This window comes from Suricata suricatta, chromosome 17 (genome assembly GCF_006229205.1).
Source record: "Suricata suricatta isolate VVHF042 chromosome 17, meerkat_22Aug2017_6uvM2_HiC, whole genome shotgun sequence".
Lineage (NCBI taxonomy): Eukaryota > Metazoa > Chordata > Mammalia > Carnivora > Herpestidae > Suricata > Suricata suricatta.
Window position 1 is genome coordinate 58,077,513 of NC_043716.1, and position 21,583 is coordinate 58,099,095.

General features: G+C 52.8%; 1 protein-coding gene across 1 annotated transcript in view; it reads left to right on the forward strand.

Moving 5' to 3' along the window:
- Nucleotides 1-21,583, forward strand: part of B3GNTL1 (UDP-GlcNAc:betaGal beta-1,3-N-acetylglucosaminyltransferase like 1) — a 97,116-nt gene that overhangs the window by 15,803 nt on the left and 59,730 nt on the right. Inside the window, exons 2-4 of the mRNA XM_029928655.1 lie at nucleotides 1,548-1,664; nucleotides 1,759-1,858; nucleotides 11,250-11,314. Of these exons, the coding sequence (XP_029784515.1) occupies nucleotides 1,548-1,664; nucleotides 1,759-1,858; nucleotides 11,250-11,314 (282 nt within the window). The remainder of the gene's footprint in view (nucleotides 1-1,547; nucleotides 1,665-1,758; nucleotides 1,859-11,249; nucleotides 11,315-21,583) is intronic.

The following is a 21,583-nucleotide window of genomic DNA, read 5'->3' on the forward strand; positions in this document are numbered from 1 at the left end:
CCGCCCTCTCCTTCTCCCTCCCTGTCCCCTCCCGTCACCCCCACGTCTCTCTGCTGTGGGTCATCACGTCCCAGGAGCTTTCCTGTGTGGGGAGGGGGGTCTCTGCCCAGAGCAACGTCCCGAAGAAGAGTACCTACAGAAATGAATCCAGAATCCACATTGTTTTCTATTGTAGATCTTGAGAACATTAAAAATAACCTTTCTTTTTTCTTTCCCATTAAAGAATAATGTTTCCTTTCAAAGTAAATATGCGGGGCGCCTGGGTGGCTCAGTCGGCTAAGCTTCAGACTTAGGCTCAGGACTATGATCTGGTTTGTGAGTCCAGTCCCGAGTTGGGCTCTGCGCTGACAGCTCAGAGCCCGGAACCATTTTCGGATTCTGTGTCTCCCTCTCTCTCTCTCTGCCACTACCCTACTCTGTCTCTCTCTCTTCCAAAAATAATAACCACTTTAAAAAAAGTAAATCTGTGAGTGAACTAGGTAACCACTTTTTTGGATAACAAATTCAGGAAGGATTATCACTGTTGAATCAGATCCTTAGAGTAAAGAATTTGACTGAATGATATTTTCAATCTATGAGATTTTCAAAATCGTATTCAGATTTAGTACTTTTATAATCCCATCTACACTGTATGTAGATACTGAATATTCACAGTCGTCCGTATTTGTGCCCATGCACGTGTGTATGTGTATGCATATGTACTAGGTGCACACGCCTGTGTTCTGTCTTCTTGTTTAGGAGTTTGTCCACTCCTCGTTGGGATGTAAACTCAGGGGTTAGGTTAGACTGTGATTTCTGTCCTCGGGGATTTCCTATTGCTGCATGTGGCAACGTACAAAGTTAAGACGATTCCCGTGATCAGCCGCTCTGTTGGCAGTCAGGTTTTACTGCATGTGCCTTAGGGATTTTTGTTTTATTTGGGCCGTAGGAGAGAAGGACGGCACCAAACTGTCCTAAACTAAGTAGAGCAAAAGGAGAGAGAGAGCTGGAGTTCACCCCCATTTTCCCGGTACTCACTCCCATACTCCGTTAAGGCGTGTGTTCAGGGACTTAAAAAGAGTTTCTTTGCTGGAGTTTCTCTAATATAATGGCTCACCGAAAATGCTGATTCCACCAAGAAAAGGACCAATAGGTTATTTTCATGCGTGAATTAGAGGAGACACAGATCCCTGTTTCAACAAATGATGTTTCTGTCCAGTGATTGGAAAACACATAAATTTGCCACCAAACTGCAAAAATTTTTGATGCCTTTCACATTTTTGCTTCCTTTCCAAAAGCATCCCAAAGGCAAGTCAGGGAAACCTAAGATGTGGGAAATCTTATGGAGCAAAGGGACGCCAGAGCTTGGAGGGAAGGAACAGGCGCCTCCTGTTCGGGTGACACATTCTTCGGAAGTCTTATTCCCGGTTACTCTGTACGTCGGGCGCCGCCCTTGGGCCATGAGCCTCGCGCTCATGCTGCCCGGTAATGGGGAGGTAAACCGGAATCGAGGAAAATGCATTATTAAGCCTCAGGCTTGTATCTGTTAATCCACTTTTGAATTGCAGTCTATTATCCTCCCCGTCTACAACGCGGAGCCATGGCTGGACGAGTGCTTGATGTCCGTTTTGCAACAGGACTTTGAAGGCTCCATGGAGCTCTCGGTTTTCAATGACGCTAGTAAGGTATTTATGAGCATCCTGTTGGTGATTTAGCCTCAATGAGTCACATCGGTTTTGAGGGACGTTTCCCGAACTGCCAATGTCCTTGTGCTTTCAGGACAAGTCGATGACTATCATTGAGAAATGGAAAGCGAAGCTGGAAGATTCTGGTATCCTCGTGGTCATTGGAGGGCATGATTCTCCGTCGCCCCGAGGAGGTTGGTGACCCTGTTTAGTTTATTATTCAACCGTAAGGAATGGTTTCCTGTGACCTGCGTCCTTGAACACTGTCAGCTTAAAAATAACACTGCAAGCTATTGTGCCGGTCAAGATGGGGTTGTTTGAGAAGGGGACAGCAAAGCCTCCCCAGAACTGCGGGCAAGTCTGGAGAGCAGGCACGGGCTTTTATGGAGGAGTCCACCGGACTAAACTGGGTGCCCGGAGTGTAGTGGCTTCTCATTGGCTGGGGTGTTGCCAGAGCCGCAGGAGCGCCCCGGTCCTGGGTGTGCCCCTCCTCCTGGTGGGTCTTCAGCAGATAACCAGTGCCCCCTCCTGACTCCATTCTACTAAGTCAAGTTTCCTCTTAATAACTTTCATAATAGTATCGTGTTCGAAGTGAGAGAGAGAGAGAGAGAGAGAGAGAGAATCCCCAGCAGCGCAGAGCCTGCCACAGGGCTCGATCCCACCACCCTAGGATCATGACCTGAGCCCAGTTGGTTTTTCGACCGACTGCAGGCGCCCCTCAAGCTTCTCACTGTGAAGAGACCCGCGCGCCTACATTTCTTAATCTTTGGTCAGGACTTGTCTGAGCGCACCCTGTGTGTGTTACTCAGCCTAACAAAAACCCGTTGGGTGTTCTTATTTCTAGTGTAATTGATCATATTATTGGTCACCTCTATTTCTTAAAATTCTTTTCTTGTGAGGTTAGATTTATTTTTGTCCAGTTTTTTTAAATCTTAACGAACAAGCATTTGGTTTCATTGATTTTCTGCATAGTTCTTTTCTCTAGATTGTCTGTTCTATTTCCACTTTGATCTGTATTATGTTCTTTCTTCTGCTTACTTTGGATTTAATGTGTTCATTTCCTGATTCTTAAGATGGAAGCTGAGGTCACTGACTTGAGACCTTTCTTCTTTTCTAATGTAGGCATTTAGTGATAAGACCTCTTCTCTTACTATTGCTTTAGCAGCATCACACGAAATTTTGATATGTTCTTTTCATTTCATTTAGTTTCAGAACACCTGTGAGTTTTCTTCTACTCTGATTCATGGCTTGTTTAGAAGTGTGGTGTTTAGTTTCCAAATATTTGAGGGACTGTCCAGATACCTTTTATTACTGATTTCTAATGTAATTCCTCAGTAGTCAGAGAACACGCTTTGACTTGAATCTTCTAAATTTAGTAGGATTTATTTATGGCCCAGGATGTGGACTATTTTGGCAAATGTTCCGTGTGTGCGTGAGAAGGTTGTGTGGCCGGTGGTGTGGGATGGAGTCCTCCGTAAATGTGAGTCGGGTCAAGCTGAGGACAGTCGTGTGGAAACCGACTGCGTTCTTGCAGGTTTGGGGCTCCTTGTTCTGGCCGTATTGAGAGGGGGCATCGAATCTCCGACTCTGCACGTTTGTCTGTTCCTCTAGGCTTGTCAGTTCGGGCTGCCAGTATTTTGAAACTCTGGTGACATGTCGGGTTGCTATGAAGAATGAACCCTTCATCACTCTGAAACAACCCTCTCTATCTTGTTAATATTCTTTGCTCTGAAATCTACATTGTTTGATATTAATTTAACTGCTCTGGCTTTATTTGACTAGTGTTAACATAGTATGTTTTTTCCATCTTTTTAAATTTTTGACTTATTTGTTGGAGGGTACCTCCTTTAGCCAGTTCCCCTCCACATAGATTCTTGCAGACAGCAAATCCCGTCTGACAGTCTTCACCTTTTAACTGGGATGTTTGGGTTGGTTACATTTAATGTGACTAATGATATCTTAGTTTTTTGTCTTCTTACTATTGGTTTTATATTAGTTACTTCTGTTTTTTTCCCTCCTTTTCTCCTTTTCTGCCTTCTTTTGGGTTAATCAAATATTTTTTATAACATTTATTCACATGCCACACAATTACCTATCAAAGTACAGTTTCGAGTATAGGGTAGTTTCTGGTATGTTCACAGATCTGTGCAGCCAGCCCCACAGGCAATTCTAGAACATTGTCATCACTTGAGAGAGGAACTCGGTGCCCTTCGGTCATCCTCCTCCACACCCTGCCCCTCCCCCCAGCCCTGCGCCACCACCCATTTACCTTTTGTGGAGATTTCTGCATGTGTATTTGTAAGGGATGTTGGTATGTGGTTTTCTTTTCCTGTGATGTCTTTGGCTGTGGTATCAGAGTGGAGCTGACCTCATAGAATGAGTTGTGTTTCCTCTTTTTCTGTTTCTTGGAAGAGTGATGTTTGGTAGAATTCATCGGCGAATCCGTCTGGTCCTGAGCTTTTCTTTGTTGGAAAAGAAATTTGATTAGTGATGCAATCTATTTATTTGTTATAGGTCTGTTCAGATTTTTTTATTTCGTGAGTTGGGTTTAGTAGTTTGAGTGTTTCTAGAAATTTGTCCCTTTCCTGTAGGCTGTTAAGTGCTTGGCACATGGTGATTTGTGGTATTCTCTTAGATTCCTTTCACATTTCTGTTAAGGTCAGTAGTGAGGTCCCCACTTTCATTTTGGATCTTAGTAATTTGAGTTCTTTTATTGGTCCAGCTAAAGGTTTGCCAATTTTCTTGATCTTTTCAAAGAGCCAACGCTTGTTTTCACTGATTTTCGCTCTCATTCTCTTTTTTTACTTTCAATTTCATTTATTTCTGGTCTGATCTTTATTATTTCCTTCCTCTTCTAGTGTATGTTTAGTTTTTTAGCTTCTAAACATGTACAATTAGGTTAGTGGTTTGAGATCTCTTTTACATAGGCCCCTGTAGGTGCCCATTTCTCTCTGAGCGCTGCTTTTCCTGAAGCCCCTAAGTTTTGGCGTGTTGTGTTTGCGCTTCCACACGTCTCTGGGGATCCATCTCTGAGAGCATCTAAGAGCACTCTAGAATGCGTCTCAGGCTTTTCCGTTGTGTCGGGGTAGGGCGTCTGTATATGTCTGTGAGGTCTCTTGGTTTATAATGTTGTGCGCGTCTTCTCTTACCTTACTGATCATCTGTCTAGATGGTCTGTCTGTTATTGAGAGTGGGGTGTTGCAGTCTTCAGCTGTTCTAGAAGTTTCTTGCTTCTGTTCTGTCCGTTTTTGCTTCCCTTAGTTTGGGGCTCTCCTGTTAGGTGTGTATAGTTTTATGGTTGTTAGGTCTTCTTGATGGACCCTTTTATCAGTATAGAATGTTCTTTGTTTCTGATGACAGTTTTTGACTTAGGACCTGGTGTCAGTATACCAGCCACCCCTAGAAACTCTGTTGGTTTCTCGCTGGGTGGAATATATTGTTCTGTCCTTTCACTTTTAACTCATTTGTGCCTTTAGATCTAAGGTGAGTCTCTTACAGACAGCATTTTAATGGATCGACTTTAGTTCAGGTCATGATCACATGGTTCACGGATAAATAAATAAATGTAACATTCAAAAATAAATAAACGTTTTTAAAAATAAATAAATAAATGGATCGTGTACTTTCTAAACCCATTCTCCCAATCTTTGTCTGTTAATTGGAGCATTTAATCTATTTCCATTTAAAGTAATTAGTGAAAAAAGAAGGCCTTTTGCCATTTTGTTGTTTGCTCTGTGTGCCTCTTCTTTTGTGTTCCAGAATCCTCCATCCGTGCTTCCTTTTGTGCTTGTTTATTTCTAGCACTCCATTTGGACTCCCTTCTCATTTCCTATTCTGTGGATTTGAAAGTTATTTTCTTGGTGCTCGCTGTGGACGGTACAATTAATGTAGTGAATGATGACAGTCTGGTTTGAATCCACATCAGCTGAGCCTCAGCAGCGTGTACCGCTCTGCGCCGGGCAGTTCCGCGCCTCCTGCCGGACACTGTGTCACGGTTCTCATCGATTTCGTGCCCCCACTGATGGAGATTTATAATCATTGCGTGATGTATTTGACTCTTAGATAAGAGACCATTTAGAGTGGGGCGCTCGGTGGCTTAGTCGGTTAAGCGTCTGACTTCGGCTCAGGTCATGATTTCGAGTTCACGAGTTCGAGCCCCGCGTCGGGCTCTGTGCTGCCAGCTCAGAGCCTGGAGCTGCTCTGGATTCTGTGTCTCCCTCTCTCTCTGCCCCGCCCCTGCTTCTTCTCTGTCTCTCTCAAAAATGAACATTAAAAAATTTTAAAACAAAGGAAACATTCAGAGTGAAAGTAGAACAATATTGGCTTTTATATTTGCCTCCGTGGTGACCTTTGTCAGCGTGGTCGCTCCCGCATGTGGTTTCAGGTCACGTCCGTGCTCTTTCGTGACGACTGCAGGGACGTCCCTTAACATTTCCGGGGGCCAGCGTGCCGGGGAAGAGCTCCCGCAGCGCCGGTTAGATCTGGGACTATCCTAATTCATACATTTTGGAGGATGATTTTGCCAGATGAAGAATATCTGTATGTTATAGGCCTAACAGTACGTTATTTACATGTTGTATCACACACATTAGTTACATGTTATGCTTTTTAAAGCCGTTAAAGAAGGAAAGGAGAAATATGTATTTATTTACCGTGGTAAAGTGTCAGTTTTTACATGTCTGAAAATGTCTTCATTTTGTATTTAGGCCCAGTTGACAGTTTGGCTGGGTATAGAATTCTACGTACAAAATAATTTCCCTTAGAATTTTGAAGGACTGCCTCATTACCCTCTGGTCTCCTCTGGTTTTGATAAGAAATCTTAAGGCAGTCTGACTTATTAAAGGTATCTTTCCTGGAAGTTTTTAAGATTTTTCTCTTTATGTTTTGAGTTTGAAATTTATAACACTGGGTCAGGGTATCATTGCTTTTCATTCACCCTCTGTTTTTATACTGAATGGTTAGCTTTACATTCACAGCTTTAATTGTAATATATTGGGTCCCTTAGCTTCACCTTAAAGTTTTTATGTAAGACTTGAAAATAGCATGTCCGCATACACTGCTGGGTTGGAGGAGGAGGTCCAGATGATGAGCCCGGAGCAGGCGGACTGGCCCCCCGCAAGTTTTAGGAGTGTGTCCTTCTTGAAAAAGCCGGCCTCCGCTTTGGCTACATGTGGCACATGCCGGCAGAGCTTTGGGGGCCCCGGTGCCCGTGTCCTGCCCTAAGACCCTCTCAGGCGGCCAGCCAGGGTGCAGCCTGCGCCGGGGCTCTAGACACTTCCTGAGAGCAGCCGGGTGCATCCACGGTCGGGAATAACCTCAGGACCGGCATGGCTCCAGCCCCCCGCTTGCGGGCATGGTCCTCGGGGAACCGTGGTGCCCTCATATTTCAGGGTGGGATCCCTCTGGATCCCCTCCTGTGGGCCAGGGCAGCATTGGCTCTGCTCCCAGGCCTGTTCAGACTGTGGCTTTCCTTTCAGGGCGGATGGGCAGTGAGGCAGGTGCAGGGTCGGGTTTGTGCTTCAGTGCGGCGAGGTGTGAGTGGGAGCGACGTCCGCGCTCCCCAGATGCTTCTTGTCCTCCAAGCCCCTTCCTGTCCCGTTTCCTGTCTCTGCTCAGTCTGCCCGTTTGGGGGGCCAGGTGGCTCCCCTGGTCTCACTCCTGATCCTCACGTGCGTGCCTCTGGCATCACCGAGCAGAGGCGCCTGGTCTCCTGGGGCAGGAGCCACGGGCCCTGCAGGACTCGCTGGTTTTCTCAGAGTTCACAGAGATAGCCTGAACCCCGGAGCTCCCAGGGTCCGCCCTTGAGCAGGGCACACCCCTCTGAGCACTGGTTCTCCCAAAACAGGGTGCCGCCTAGACGCACATGCTCCGGCCCCGTGCCTTCCCTCCCGCAGCGTCCCGTCAACCTTGTGTCTTTGTCTTTATGTTTCTGGGCCAAGGAGAGGGCGGACGGTGAGAGGGAAGGTGAGTAGTTGAGTTCACAGCATGAAACAGACCCCTCTCTCCCAGAAAGCACCCCTGGCCCTGCACCGCACCCCTCACAAGCAGCCTCCCGCACTCTCTTAGGAGAGCAGGAAAGTGTAAACATTTTAGAAAAAATTTAAAACCAGAAATGGTCGTTAAAATTAGTCACTTAAAAGAAAGCTTTTTCTCTTGCTATTTTATAAAGTTCATATTGAAAGACCAGTCATCAGCATTGCCTCTTGGTGGCGCTGCCCCCTGGAGCAGAGGACTCGGCAGGAGGCAGCCGGCTGGGCCACCCCCCTTCACCTCTGCCTCGGTTTCCTTCACAGGCAGCAGGTGCCTGCGCCCATTGCTGAGGAAGCGTGGACGCTGGGGAAGTCGCAGCAGCCGCCCCATTCCGATCTTCCCCGTGATCTCGTGCGGCCAGAAGACGGTCTGGGTTTTCCCCAAATTATTTCTTACTCGCATTGTCTTTAGTTCGTTTGAGATGGAAAACTTTAAAAAACCAGTTTCTGTGGAACGCCCCTTTCAACTTGCATCCGAAATATGTGTAAACAAATTGTGGATTTTGAAACTAGTTGGAACACCCTTTTAAAAGTCTTTAATTGGGAGGTTTTGTATCTCCCGTAGGTGATAAGCTGAAGGCGCTTAGGTGCCGCTGCGATTGCTTCTCGGATCTCCATCTTAAAAACAAGTTTTGTTTGTCATAAAATACTTTTATAGATTAGCTGTACTTTGAGTCATGCCACACTTGTATGTATTTTGTCGGTAAAAAATATCAGTTGTAAGAGTGTGAAGAAATGGAGCCAACCTGCTGTCGTTTGAAGACGGGCGAGGCCGGCCCACGGGGGACCCCGTGTCACACGTGTGGAGTGGAGTTGACTTGATCAGATCCGAACGGGCAGATTTTCCTATGATGGTATTTTCTTCAGTAGGAAAAGTTATAGTGACTGTTGGAGAACATAAATCCAAAGTGTTTCTTTTTTCAGGAGGGCTGAGTTATTCAAATTGGATTACGACTCGTTCATTACGATTTCATATCATAACAGGGCAGACATTTCTTACCGGCGTGGTCACTTGCTCAAAGGCAAACACAGCACAGTTCCGCCCTCCCCAGGAGTGAGGACACCAGTCCCGCCAAGGCTGCGTTTTTCCTGCTGTGACCATGACAACCAGCCGTGTCCCTTTGTGACCGCCCCCCTGACATCAGGCCCTGGCACAAACATTTGACTTTCTTCAAGGCAATAATATTAAAGCAAATTCCTTGTCTTTGCCAAACATAGGACTCATTGTGAGGAACTTCCAGCTTCCTTAGTGAAACGTTTTCCTTCATTACTCAAACTCTGGGGTTTGATTTGTACCCCTTCTGAAACCTGACTCCACTAAGCAGCTTTTTAGACAGAACTCCTGCTGAGTCAAATGTGACTGGGAACCGTCTCTTCCCATTTCCATCTTGGCTCTTGGGTTTTGGCCCCGTGAGGCCTTGCCCTGCGTTTGCGGCGCTTGGCGGTGACGGTGGCGCTTTGGTGCAGCCGCTGGTCCCATCCGCAGGAGCCTCCCCTTGCGCCCGCCCTTCTCCGCTTAGTGCACCTGTGGCTCCCTGAGACCTGGGGCCATTCTGCCACCTGGTGGGGCAGCCAGGCTCTAGGATGGATGCCAAGACTGAGCCGCCACCTTGCGTGGAAACAGCCTGTACCAGGGCACTGGTGCAGGGAGACTGGTGCTCGGATTTGCCCAAAGCCGCTGACTGGAGCAGCTGCCTTCTCCCCGCGCCCCCAGAGAGGCACTGGCCTTCTGTGGCCCGAGGCAGGCGCGCTGCCGTGTCCCTGGCGCCAAGGAGCCCGGCCGGGCCACCGGAGCCTGATTCCCGGAGGGGTTTACGGTTTTACCTCTGCGCACGTCCGTTCCGCTTTGTGTGACTTTTTCCCTGGCACCAAATCTGTAACTGGCTGGTTAGCTTGACTCGGGCGTTGGCGCCTCTTTTCTGTGGACCGTGCAGCCTGTGCCTGAGGTTCCCTCAGCCCCTCTCTGTCCCTCCTGTGACCCGCCCTCCATCCAGACTCAGCCAGCTCAGCGACAGTTTGCTGCCGCTCCTTGTCCAGAATGCGTGCGGGCCCCCCACCCTGCGGGCCCCCCACCCTGCGGGCCCCGCTGCGGCATCTGCTCTTTCTCCTGCTGCTCCCCCAGCCCCCTCCGGGGGGCACGCAGCCACAGCTCAGCAGTAACTTAGCTTTTTCCAACTCAATTGTAAGTTGTAAACCCTTTGAAGCCAAAACCTTTTTTTTTTTTAACATTTTATTTTATTTTTTGAGAGACAGAGCATGAGCAAGGGCAGGGGAGGGGCAGGGGAGGGCCAGAGAGAGAGAGAGGGAGACACAGAATTAGAAGACAGGATCCAGGCTCTGAGCTGTCTGCACAGAGCCCGACGTGGGGCTCGAACCCTCGAACCGTGAGATCGTGACCTGAGCCGAAGTCAGAGGCTCAACCAGCTGAGCCACCCAGGCGCCCCAGCCAAAAACTTTTAAAAACATGTGTTACAACGTAACACCCGGGGCACCTGGGTGGCTCAGCTGGCTAAGCATCCGTCTTCAGCTCAGGATGTGACCTCACAGTTTGTGGGTTGGAGCCCCGCGTCAAGCTCTGTGCTGACACCTTGGAGCCTGCTTGGGACTCTCTCTCTCTGTCCCTACCCACCCCTTCCTCCAAAATAAAATAAATATTAAAAAAAAAAAAGAGCAGGCGCCTGGGGGGCTCAGTTAGTTAAGCATCTGACTTTGGCTCAGGTCATGATCTCGAGGTATATGAGTTCAAGCCCCGCATCAGGCTCTGTGCTGACAGCTCAGAGCCTGGAGCTGCTTTGGATTCTGTGTCTCCCTCTCTCTCCCTCCCCTGCTCATGCTCTGTCTCTTTCTCGGTCTCTCAAAAATAAACTTAAAAACACATAACATCCATACAGAAAAGTGCACTTACCGTTATTGTCCAGTTCAGTTAATTTTCACAAACCAAACACACCGTGTAACTGGCACCCTGAGGAGGGGCCGACATCACCCATCCTCAGAGACCCCGCATCCCCTCTGGTGCTGCCCCCTTCCCACTGTGATCACCTGATTCCGGACGCGTTTGCTGCCCTCGTGCGCCGGGTGCACATCGCCCGTGCACATGTGCAGCCCCGGTGCCCATTCTCACCGCCGTGTGCCCTCAACCCCTCCGCGCCACGTCGGGGATCTGAGGACAGGCACACCTGTGAGCGTGGGGCCCGCACCGAGCGGGGGAGCCCGAGTGTGTGCGTGTGCAGACGTAGTAAACGCCGGCAGGGACCGGACTACCTCTGAGAAACGCATTCGGATGTCTGCTCACAGTTCCCAGTGAGCGGTCCCCCTCAACACCCTGGTGCTGGGTGCACTCTGTGTCCCAACGTTACACTGATTGTGTCTCCGTCTCTAAAGATGGGGCACTGTTTTCCCTTCCCTTCCCTCTCTCTGTCTAAAGCCGACCTGGATTTTACCTGCCGGGGTACCGTGTTCTGAGCTTCCTAGTAGTGTGTGTTATCCTAAGTTCTAGGAAAGAACACCATCAGAAATTGAATTATAAAAGACCTTCTCTTTTTCTTTTTTAAAACAGTCGGATATTCCAAAAATCAAGCAATAGCACAGAGCTCGGGGTCTTACCTTTGCTTTTTGGATTCGGTGAGTAACTCTTTGTTTTACTTAAAATGTGTATATGTGTAGGAGTTGAATCATTAAATGACCTTACGTTTTAGTGTGATTCTTGAAAATCGTTATTCTAATATATAAAGATCAGACTGAAGGTCCATGGGCTCTTGCTGTTAAATTGCCAAGCACTTAATGGGTTAATTAATTTTGATAAATAGGATTACATTAAAACACATGATTGCACAGCAGAGAATCACGTAAGTAAACTGAGGATGGACAGGGACGATGTGGACACATAAGCGCTTGAAGGACCAGCAGCCTCAGAGACACAAGTCACACAAGTTGTAAAGAAGACAGATTCATCGGAAGGACGGGGGCAGGCCAACTGCAGCTGCTCTCACGCACCTGTCCCTGGTGACCAAGGAAATGCAGGTGGCATCTGTGAGACACGGGCTTTAAAACCCCGTTACCAGGGTTCTCTGAAGTGCGTACGCTCAGTATTCACAAAGTGTGAATTGGATGTCGGCAGCGTAATTTTGCATCTTGTGTCAAGAACTTAAAAAATGCTTATGCCCTGGGCCCCTGGGCGGCTCAGTCAGGTAAGCGTCGGACTTCGGCTCAGGTCCTGATCTCCCGGTTCATAGGTTCAAGCCCCGCAGGGCTCTGTGCTGACAGTTCGGGGCCTGAAGCTGCTTCGTGTTCTGTCTCCCTCTCTCTCTGCCCCCCACCTCAAAAATAAATAAACATTAAAAAAATTGCTCATGCCCTCCACTCCTCGATGGCACTTGTAGGGTCCCAGAAATCTGAAGCTGGTTTGCTGCAGTCTGTGCGTGGGAACCGGTAGAGCGTGTCCCAGGCGACCGCAGTGGCGCGCATGGTCCCCGCAGGCGGAGCGGCGCCGCTGCACCGAGCGTGTCTCAGCCGTGGACTTCCTCCTTAGTTAGTTTCTTATTTGTTACTTGAGAGAGAGAGAGCATGCATGTAAGCAGGGGAGGAGCAGAGAAAGAGAGAGTCCCAAGCAGGGGACTGTCCCAAGCATGCTGTCGGCCAGGGCTCGACGTGGGCCTCAGTCCCACACACTGTGAGATCATGACCTGAGCCAGGATCAAGAGTCGGATGCTCAACCTTCTGAGCCCCCAGACATCCCTCTCTTTAACAGCTTGAAAACACACCTTTAGAACGTCTGTCTGCATGTAGTCCCCCCTTGGGCCCCTCTGGGCCTGGGGACTCTGTTGAGCAAGGTCAGCCGTGTGTCGGAATTTCTGCTCATGCTGAATCAATTCACCTACGAACCTTCTTTTCACCTCATACTGGCTCAGCCTTTCCCTTGAGCACCAGGAACGGGGTGGGGGCTTGGGGGTGTCGGGGAGATGGCGTGCATGCTCAGCACGTGGGGAAGCCTGCCCCGCGGCGCTGCTCCCAGGACGAGCCCCGGGCTGCGGTTCCTGACCTCCAGCTTCCGTGTCCTCTTCTGCTTTTTCTCGGACTAAAACTTCCTCTCGGTCCCTCACCTCCTTCCGCACCCTGCCCTGCGACCTGCTTTCACTCTCAGACGGTCTGTCCAGCGCTTTCCTAAACAAAGACAGTCACACCCGCCGTGGCCCCCAGTGTGCTGCTCAGGGCCTTTGGGTGAAGGGAGGCGGTGGTTTTCTTGTCCTCCTTTAGGGCTGCTCTTTATGAAATACTGGACAGTGACGGCGCGTTCCCTTGGATGGCCGGGGATGCGTCGCTGCGTACGTGCTTCAGAATCCCTGGCAGGACCCTGGACGTGCTCTGAGCGTGTGGGCCCCACGTGGACAACGCCAGCAGGACTCGGGAGAAGGAGAGCGGCGGGGCGAAGACACCCTCTCCGCTCTGATGTCCTGTTCAGTTTTCTCTGTGTCTGCTGGAGAGCAGGAAAGAAAATGTAGGAAGGCCAATTGGACGAGGTGGCGCCCAGCTTAGAGCAGTGAGAAGTGCAGACCAGGGAGGCACCAAATAACGTTGCTGATGGAAGTCGGCACAGTCCCCACCGAGCTGGCAGAGGGCAGAGCAGAGAACCAAGTCCCTGGAAGTGCCCTAAGCAGTGGGCAGGGAGAGAAAGAGCAGGCCGGACGCCTGGTCCTGTCCGACCCAGAAACTGTAGGGAGGAAGCCAGGTGAGGGCTCAGAGCCACAAGTTCCATGCTGCCAAGAGAGGGAAGCTTCCAGGTTGGGCATCACGACGTCTCCGTTCTGGGCGCGGGTGTCCAAGGAAGATGGTGCTGCCGAGGGCTCCCAAGGAAGACGTGCCGCGCTCGAGACAGTGGACTTGCTCTCAGGCTTCAGTTGAAAGAAATCAGGGCAGGAAAGTTTGGTGAGCCGTGCGGGGAGATTTGCATGCCTACCTTGCTGTCCTAGCTGAGGGCTGGGGACACAGTGGGCCACACAGTTCCCAGCTGAGGTGGAGGAAGATCAGCAAACAAAAAGTCTGGCTTTTAAAGAAGGTGGCCCAAGAGCACATTGTACATCACGACAGGGGCCCGAGCTCCTGGCCCTCGCGGCGAGCAGACCCAGCGTCTGCGGAGAGGAGGCCTGTGCATGGCTTCATCCGGGGGCCTGCTGTTCCGAGAGCGGCGCCGCCTCCCGAGGGGCACCTCTGTCCACGCCGGCTGCCCTGCAGAGTGTGGCCTCTGCGTCAGGGGCCGCGTCGGCCGCCAGGCACCAGTCTGTCCTGAATGGCCACGGCCCCCAGCGGATGGCCCAGGGGAGGCCGTGTCTTCCGGGAGGTGTGTTGGTGTCCTTCGTGAGGGACCGAGACCGGCCCGGAGCCTGTGCTGCCCTGCAGTGTGGAAGTGTGCCCCGGAGCCTTTTCTCTGTGCACCTCGGTCTTACTTGTTTAGGTCTGATCTTGGTGGGTTTGGTTCATTTCTAATGCTCCTTACTTTTCGGCCTTTCTTTTCACGTTCTCACGCAACGTTGATGATTCATTCTCTCGTTGTGACCGCAGCAGGCGCCCTCTGTCCTGAACAGCGTGTTACACTTTCTAGCTTCCGGTGTGATCTCTTCTCGTTTTTCAGCGTAGACTTCAGGATTTCAGGAGTGGAGGGCGGAGTCAGTCACGGCCTTGTTCAGGACGCTCTCCCCGAGTGTCGTGCGTGCGTGGTCTGTTGTGTCTGCACCTGTTCTTGACCGTGTCGCCCGGAGCCGGCCCCGCGCTCTGACCGCCTCCCCCTGCGTGTCTGCCGTGTCGCCACCCCTGCAGAGCTCTGGTGTTGATACAAATCTGGGAAAGTGCGTTAAAAATTTTAGTTGTTTTTATCTTTACCCAAGGAGTATCAGGCTGCGTGTGATACTTTAAAAGTTATGTTAAGATCCATCCATACTGTCACTGCCTATCTTTATAGTTTGTTCAGTTTTTAAAAATTGAGGTGAAATTTATATACCATGAAATGCAAGATTTCAGTGTGAAAATTGTGTACAAAGTGACCAGTTTGGGGAGTTTTGACAACTGTGTGCACCTAACACCCTGGTCAAGATCCAGAGGTTTCCGCCTCCCCGACGTCACCCAGGAGCTCCGGGCTGCAGGGGAAGCACACAGGGCGCCCCCTCGTGTAGCCTTTCACTCGGCATAACGGGTCTCCCCGGCGTCTTGTGTGTCGGCGGCTCATGTTTTTGTCGTGTGTTGTGTGAGCGCATCACAGCGTGTTTCTATGCTGCGTGTTCATGGACACTTGGGCAGTTTCCCGTCTGGTCCGTTTTAGCAGAAGACCGTGAATATTCACATACAAGTCTTTTTCCACCGCTGCTGGGAAAACACCAACGGGCGGAGTTTACAGGTCCTAGGGTGGCACTTACTTGGCCTTCGGAGCCGCCGCCTTCTCCGGGCGCGGACGCTGTGGGCCTCCGTGCTGACTGCTCTCGGACGCATCCCGGGCCGCTGTCGTTAGCGTTTCCCGGGTGCCCGGCGATGGCGCGCCCGCTTCCTGGATTTTTTGGCCATTCATTTCTTTTGTGAAGTGTCTCCACATCTCTTGCCTGTTTTTTTCTTAATGGGCCATTCATCTTGGCATTAGTGAGTTATGACAGCTCTGTACTTTGGATGCACGTCCTTTGTCAGATTCATGTACTGTAGATGTTGTCTTCTGTCTGTGACTTGTCATCACATTTAATGATGTCTTTTGATGAGCCGATCTAAATTTTATTGAACTTCAACTTATTGATGTTTTTCCTTTATATTTAACATTTTTTTCTAAGAAATCTCTGCTTACCCCAGAGGAGAAACTGCTGTAGAATTTTTTTCTAGTAGCTCATGATTTTTGTTTTGATACTCAGACCGCTGTCGATCTCGTATTAATCTCTGTGTGCAGCAGGACTCGGCTGAGCCGTGTTTACGTGGGGACTCCGTCCCAGCACACGCTGTTGACACTGTCCCTTCTCTGTGCAGCTGCCCCAGCGCCCCTGCTGACAGTCAGTCGGCACGCCAGTGCGGGTTCAGTCCAGTCCCTGTTCCGTCCGTCGGCGGTCCGCACAGCTCTGCACACGCCTGTGCTCCCTCGAGCCCCCCCGGCCCCGTTGCTTCCAGGCGCGTGCGCCTCGATGCTGCTCTGTGACTTGGGGTGTTGCGGAGTGAGAGCGCCTCCCGGGTGGAAGCCCCGCTGCGGAGCGCGGGGCCATCTGGGGGACCGACGCGCTGCAGCTCTTGGGTGGCTGCAGCCCTCAGAGCCCCCGCTGTGGGGTCCGCAGCCCCTCAACACTTAGTATTGTCCGTCTCTTGATTTTTGCTGACGCCTCGCCGTTTCGACCTGTGCCTCCCGATGGTGAATTGTGGCGCGCACAAGCTCATTGGCTCCCTTTTCTCCGGACGTGCGCTTCATCTTTTTGCCCATTTTTGTGTTTCAAACTTTAAGAACAGTTGCAAGGACCGTACGGAGAGTTCTGGTTCACAGCCAGCATTGTGCCTGTCGCCCCGAGTACGGTGCTTCCTGCAAAGAAGGACGCCTCCTCCCAGCAGAGCAGGGACGCAGGGACACATGCACGACGGACCCCTGTGCCCGGCCTGCTCCTGTGTCACCTGCTCAGAACCACATGCAGCAGTTACTTGTCTCGTCTGCTTCATCCCCTCAGTCTGGAAAATTCTACAGCCCGTCCTTGACTTTCCTCATGTTGACATTTCAGAGGGTTCCAGACACTTCTGTTGTAGACCACCCCCTTAAAACCAGGTTGTCTGATTTCTCTGTGCCAGTGTTAGGCTGTGTGTCTCTGTCCAGGACGTCTTGTTGCCCCCTCGGTGCACGTGATTTTGACTTGCCCTGTTCCTGGGCACCACTGTGTCTGGTCACTTGGAGAAGGGCGCATCTGGACAGTGGGAGTTCTGGCGGCCCTCATGAGCTGTCTCACAGATGGCTTCTTCAGCCAGCCTTTCCGGTGGGCGTGCCGGGGTCTGTGGGGGCCAGGGCCCTGGTCGGGAGAAGATGGTGGTGGTCTGCAGTGAAGGCACCGCACCAAGTAGAACTTGACCGCGGGAGGTATGTAAAAATGAAATGCTTCTGCACAAAGAGGGCTTCTAAGACCCCTTTGCTGGGCTGCATTTTGGCTTGTTGGCCGCTGGGACACAGTCTGGTGGCCGTGTTTAGAGCTTAGAATTTTTGTCACAGAGGACAGCGCCCAGGCTGCTGCTCCGACTGTAGTTTGTTCGTTCACGTGCCAGGCGGTAGTGGGGACAAGGGGCGCAACCGTCACCGAAACAGACCAGAGGAAAGCCAACATCTCTACCGCAGCACCAGGCCCTGCGGCCTCCTCACCTCCTGCTGCCTCCGCGGACCTGGCGTACTGTCTTCGTGCACAAGCTGGACCCATGTCCCCTTCTGCTTCTCGGCAAGGCCCAGGAGGGGCCCCACCCCCCTGCCTGCTCACGGGATGCCCTGCTCGCACGCGCCTGCCATGGATGTGGTGGGCCTGGGCCTGGGCCCTCACCTCTAGGTTTGCGGCTAAATTCCTGAGGATTTGCCAGGTAGGGAGCCATGTCATCTGCAACAAGGACAGTTTTATGTCTTCCTCTCCTATCTCTGCCTTGCGCCTCCGCTCTGGCCTCACCGCACCGCGTAGACCCGGGGCTGAGCCCGGTGAGGGCAGCGCCCCTGGCGTTCCCGCATGCGGGCTGCCCGCTCGCCCCTGCCTGCTGAGCGCTGCCCTCGTGGGTAGGTGTTGGGGTTTGTTAAATGCTTTTTCTGGGTCAGTGGGGACTTGTTGGTTTTTAAATGTGTGTTACTGAAGATTTATTTATAAGGTCTTTTTCCTCATAGTTTTGGAATTTGGGATTTTTCTGATTTTTCTGATTTGGAAATTTTCTGATACGATTTTCTGATCATTCCTGGACTTCGGTGAGCTCTTTCAAAGCACAGCCTCAAGGTTTTTTCCAAATAGGTAACATTTTCTGTATTAGCTTATAGTTCCCTCTTTTTCTATCGTGTTTTTCTCTTTTGGGTCTCTTGTGCTTGCATGTCGGGTCTTCCAGCTTGCGCATCCTCCTGTGGTTTGTTTCCTCCTAGTCTTACAGCTCCCAGGTTGGCCTTGCGGCTGTGAGCCGTGCGGCCCACCTCATCCTCGCGCAGCTCTGGGGGGGGGGGGTCTTGTGCTCTGGGCGGCCAGCGCTGGGGTGCCCCCGAGGGCCCCCGTTTGCTCCCCCAGCAGCTCTGGCGGCAGCTACTTCTCTGCTTCCCAGGGCCTCCCAGATGCATTCATGGCTTTTTGTTGGTTGGTTGCTGTCTGCTCCCTGGGAGGCCGGGCCAAACTGTCCCAGGCCCAGGTGTCAGGCGCGTGTGCTGCTGGGGCCTGGCCCTTCCGTCCACGTGTGGGTGGCCTCTGCTGGGCCCCAGGGCAGGCCTGTGTTCTAGGTGTCCTCGGTTTCTGGTCATTTCTCCCCCAGCCTCCCCGTTTCCTCGGTCCTCCTCACGATCAGGGGACCTTCCTGGTGCAAGTTCCTGGAGCGTGGAGCTTGGCCTGGGGACCGCTGGCTGCTGTCTTCTCCAGACCCTGCATGACCGTGGCCTTTTGCCGCTCTCTGGCAGCCAGCGTGTTTGTGGAGGTGCTGGTGGTGCCGGCGGGGTAGGGAGCACGGCTCAGACCCTGGACCCGCTCCCTCGAGCACGCTGGAATCTGCTCAGCCAGCTTCTGGGAGCCCTCGGGCCGCGCTCTCCTGGCCAGAGGGCAGCCCAGGGCCTTGCCCTCCTCAGCCAGGGTGGGGACCCGCGTCGAGGGCGAGAGGCTTCCGTCAGGCCTGGCTCTGGTCTTCCATCGACGCACTTAGATTCGCCACAGACAGTGGTCTCATTGCGTAGGAGTCACTCCCTGGACAGTCCCCGCCCCCTCCCTCCCACACAGGTAGCCCCACCTGTGCCCCCCTCCCCCGGCAGACGTTTATACCGAGAGGGCTTTTCATCCCGTGAAACCGGCCCGTCTCAGAGATGTGAGGAGGGCGGTCCAGTGCCCACGCGCACCCCACGCCTGGGCCTCCTGCTCTCCGCTGGCCTTGCCCCGGGGTCCTGCCTCTGTTCAGAAAAACAGCACATCTCTTCGAGCAGGGCCCGTGCTTAAGTTAGAAGCGGGGATGGTGGCCATTCCTGAGTTGGCCACGGCAGGATTACTGTGCAGAGTAGTCCCTCCAGAACACAGTACCACGTGCCTATGGGGGTCTTTGAATCGATCTTTTCTGAGTGAGTCTCCCAAGGAAGAGAGCAGAAGTGTTTGGACACCTGCCTTGGCACTGTTGGAGTGCCCAGAAGGCGTGGGGTCGTGTGGACAGAGGGCACCCCTCACTGGAGTGCCCGCAGGCCACCTGTCCAGGGCCCACCACGTGAGCCCGGAGGCTCATGCCCCAAGAGCTGGAGGGCTGCTTTGCCTCCTGGACGCATCGGACCTCGTGTTGGTGGCTCTGTGCTTCCCACCTTGCACCAGGTGGACGCGTGGAACCCAACAGGGCCCTGTGTCAGGCAGCCCCGGGGTCGGACACGTGCAATCTGGCTTTCCTCTGGCAGAGAGGAAGGTCCCGTTAGTGACTCATTTGTGAGTGGCAAAAAGTGATTTGAGCCACTCCTGCCTGAAGCGTTTTATCCAAACTGCTAGGAGGTAGCAGGGCTGACTGACTTAGATGCTCTCGGTTCCTGTGTCTGTTTCCCTCTAGCTCTGTCCTGGGCGTCTGGGGAGGGTGGAAGGTTGAGGCAGAAGGAAGGGGACTGAGTGCCTCCAGGGCTGGGACTGGAGACCTGGCTCCACTCAGAGGCTTTTGAGAGCCAAGCATTCGAGCTCAGGTGTGGCCGTCACCGAGAGGCCGCCGGGTGGTGGTGTTTCGCTGTTGGCAGTGGCGTCCGGGCCACAACTTGTGAGACACACATGTTGCCAGCAGGTGAGGTTTGTTCTAATCGTGTCTGCACCACATGCCACCAGTTTTTATGGCTGACGTACGGGGTCATTCAGAAAACGTGTTTCGTCTGCCGCACAAAATGTGCTGTAACCTTAGGAGAGGCCTGGGCAGCATCCCCGACTCAGGTCTGCGCAGCCGGCTTTTCCACCCGAGTGTCAGCTGGAAGTTGGGCTCCACAGGCAAGCGGGGCGGGCGGGGTGGGTGCTGCTCCCGCCTGGAGGAAGCAGGAGAGGAGCCGGGGGTGGCGCCTCGCCGCCTGCGTCGTCTCTGGTCTCAGCGACACCGGCGCACACGGTTTCGAGTGAACACGCTCAGGAGTGAGGCGAGCTTCGGCCGTCTGCGGATCAGTAGTACTTTTGCCATTTTATGACGTCATACTTTTCATTCTGTCTTCAACAGTGTATCCTGGTAAATACACACGCCCTCCCTGAAAATAAACAATTGACAGAAAACTCAAAGTTCTGTTTAGAAATTGTTTTGCGGACTTCATCAACCGACGTGAGCGTGTTGATGCCTGTGTGGTGCTTGGCCCTTGGTGTTCGCTAGGCCCTGACTGCAGCCCCGGTGCGGCCTGGGCGGGGGCAGCGCTGGGGGCGGTCCGGGCGGCCCCCACCCGCCTCTCCTTCTCCAGACACACCACAGCCTCTCCTCTCTGGGCTCCTCTCCTCCTCTTTCCTGAGAAATAAATTACAGGTTCTGTTTTAGACCGCAGGCCGGGAGGGCGTTGGCTGGGTCAGGAGCGGGGCCACCTAATCTTCACGGTGACTGTTCCCCAGAAGGCTCGCCGTCTCCTGGTGTGATGGCAGCCGAGTCAATGCTGATTGGTGGGGGGGGCCGGCTTGTGTTCTTGGAAGGAGGAGAGGTTCCTGCTGCTCAGCACTCGTGGAAGACCTCCCTGGAACAGAAAGCAGTTGAGGAAAGGGCCGTGTGGCCCCAGAAGTCTCCGCGCGGGGCTGCCCACGCTGCGCCCCGGGAGCCGCGCTCACTGCTCTCGTGGGCCCCGGGTCAGGGAGCGCCGCCGGCCGGGACTTCTCTGGAGAGGCCGGTGCCCCGACAGCAGTGAGCTTCTGAGATGCGTTGTTTGTGTCGGGTGTTTGCTCAGCTGCTCCCTCAAGCGCCGGCCGGCCGGACCCCAGGCAGCCCCGTGGGCCTCCACCCACCAAGAAGGTGGTGCAGCCCGTCCCACCTGCAGTGGCAGTGACTTCTGGTCATCTCCCTGCCTTCTCTGTCCCTCTGCTCTGCAGAGGGGCCGCTGTGCCCGCGCTGGCAGGGGTGCGCGTGGGGGCCCTGCCCTGGAGCCGTGCTGGCTCGGGAACGGGGCGCAGGGGGTGCCCTCGAGGCCCAGACCCCCCCCTGCTTCTCCTCCCTCCTGCTGAATCTCTTGCTCCTCCAGGACTTTTCTTTCCTCCCAGTTAAAGGGCTTTCCTTTCCCAGAGGCGCAGGGCGCCGGGCGGGGTCTGGCCACATGGCCGAGGTGCTGTCCTGCAGGAGGCACACGACGTGAACACGTGTTTAGTGAAGCCACGTGTGTCACCGTATCGTCTCTTACGTGTGCTCCTGTTACCATTATGGCTACAGAAAAGTTGTGTGCGCGCGCGGCGGGGGCTGGGAGCTTAGAGCAGCAAAAGCCGCGCATTTGGGAGACGGTGGTGCCACTAACACTGCCGGTGTCGCGCGGTGCCTGAGCAGTGGGCCCGGGACAGTGACGGTAGGCTTAAAACCAGCCGCTTAAAGTGCCTTCCTAAACAGTGGGTGTGGGTTAGTGGAGGCGGATTTCAAAATCAACCTGCCTGGGTTCTGTCTTCCACAGAATAAAATACACCCATTTAAAGTGCACAGCCAGCGGGGCTGACAGCCGTTCGCACCCGCTAAGAACCGCCTCGGTCCAGGCTGCGGGTCCCTCGCGCCGCCTCACGCGCGCGC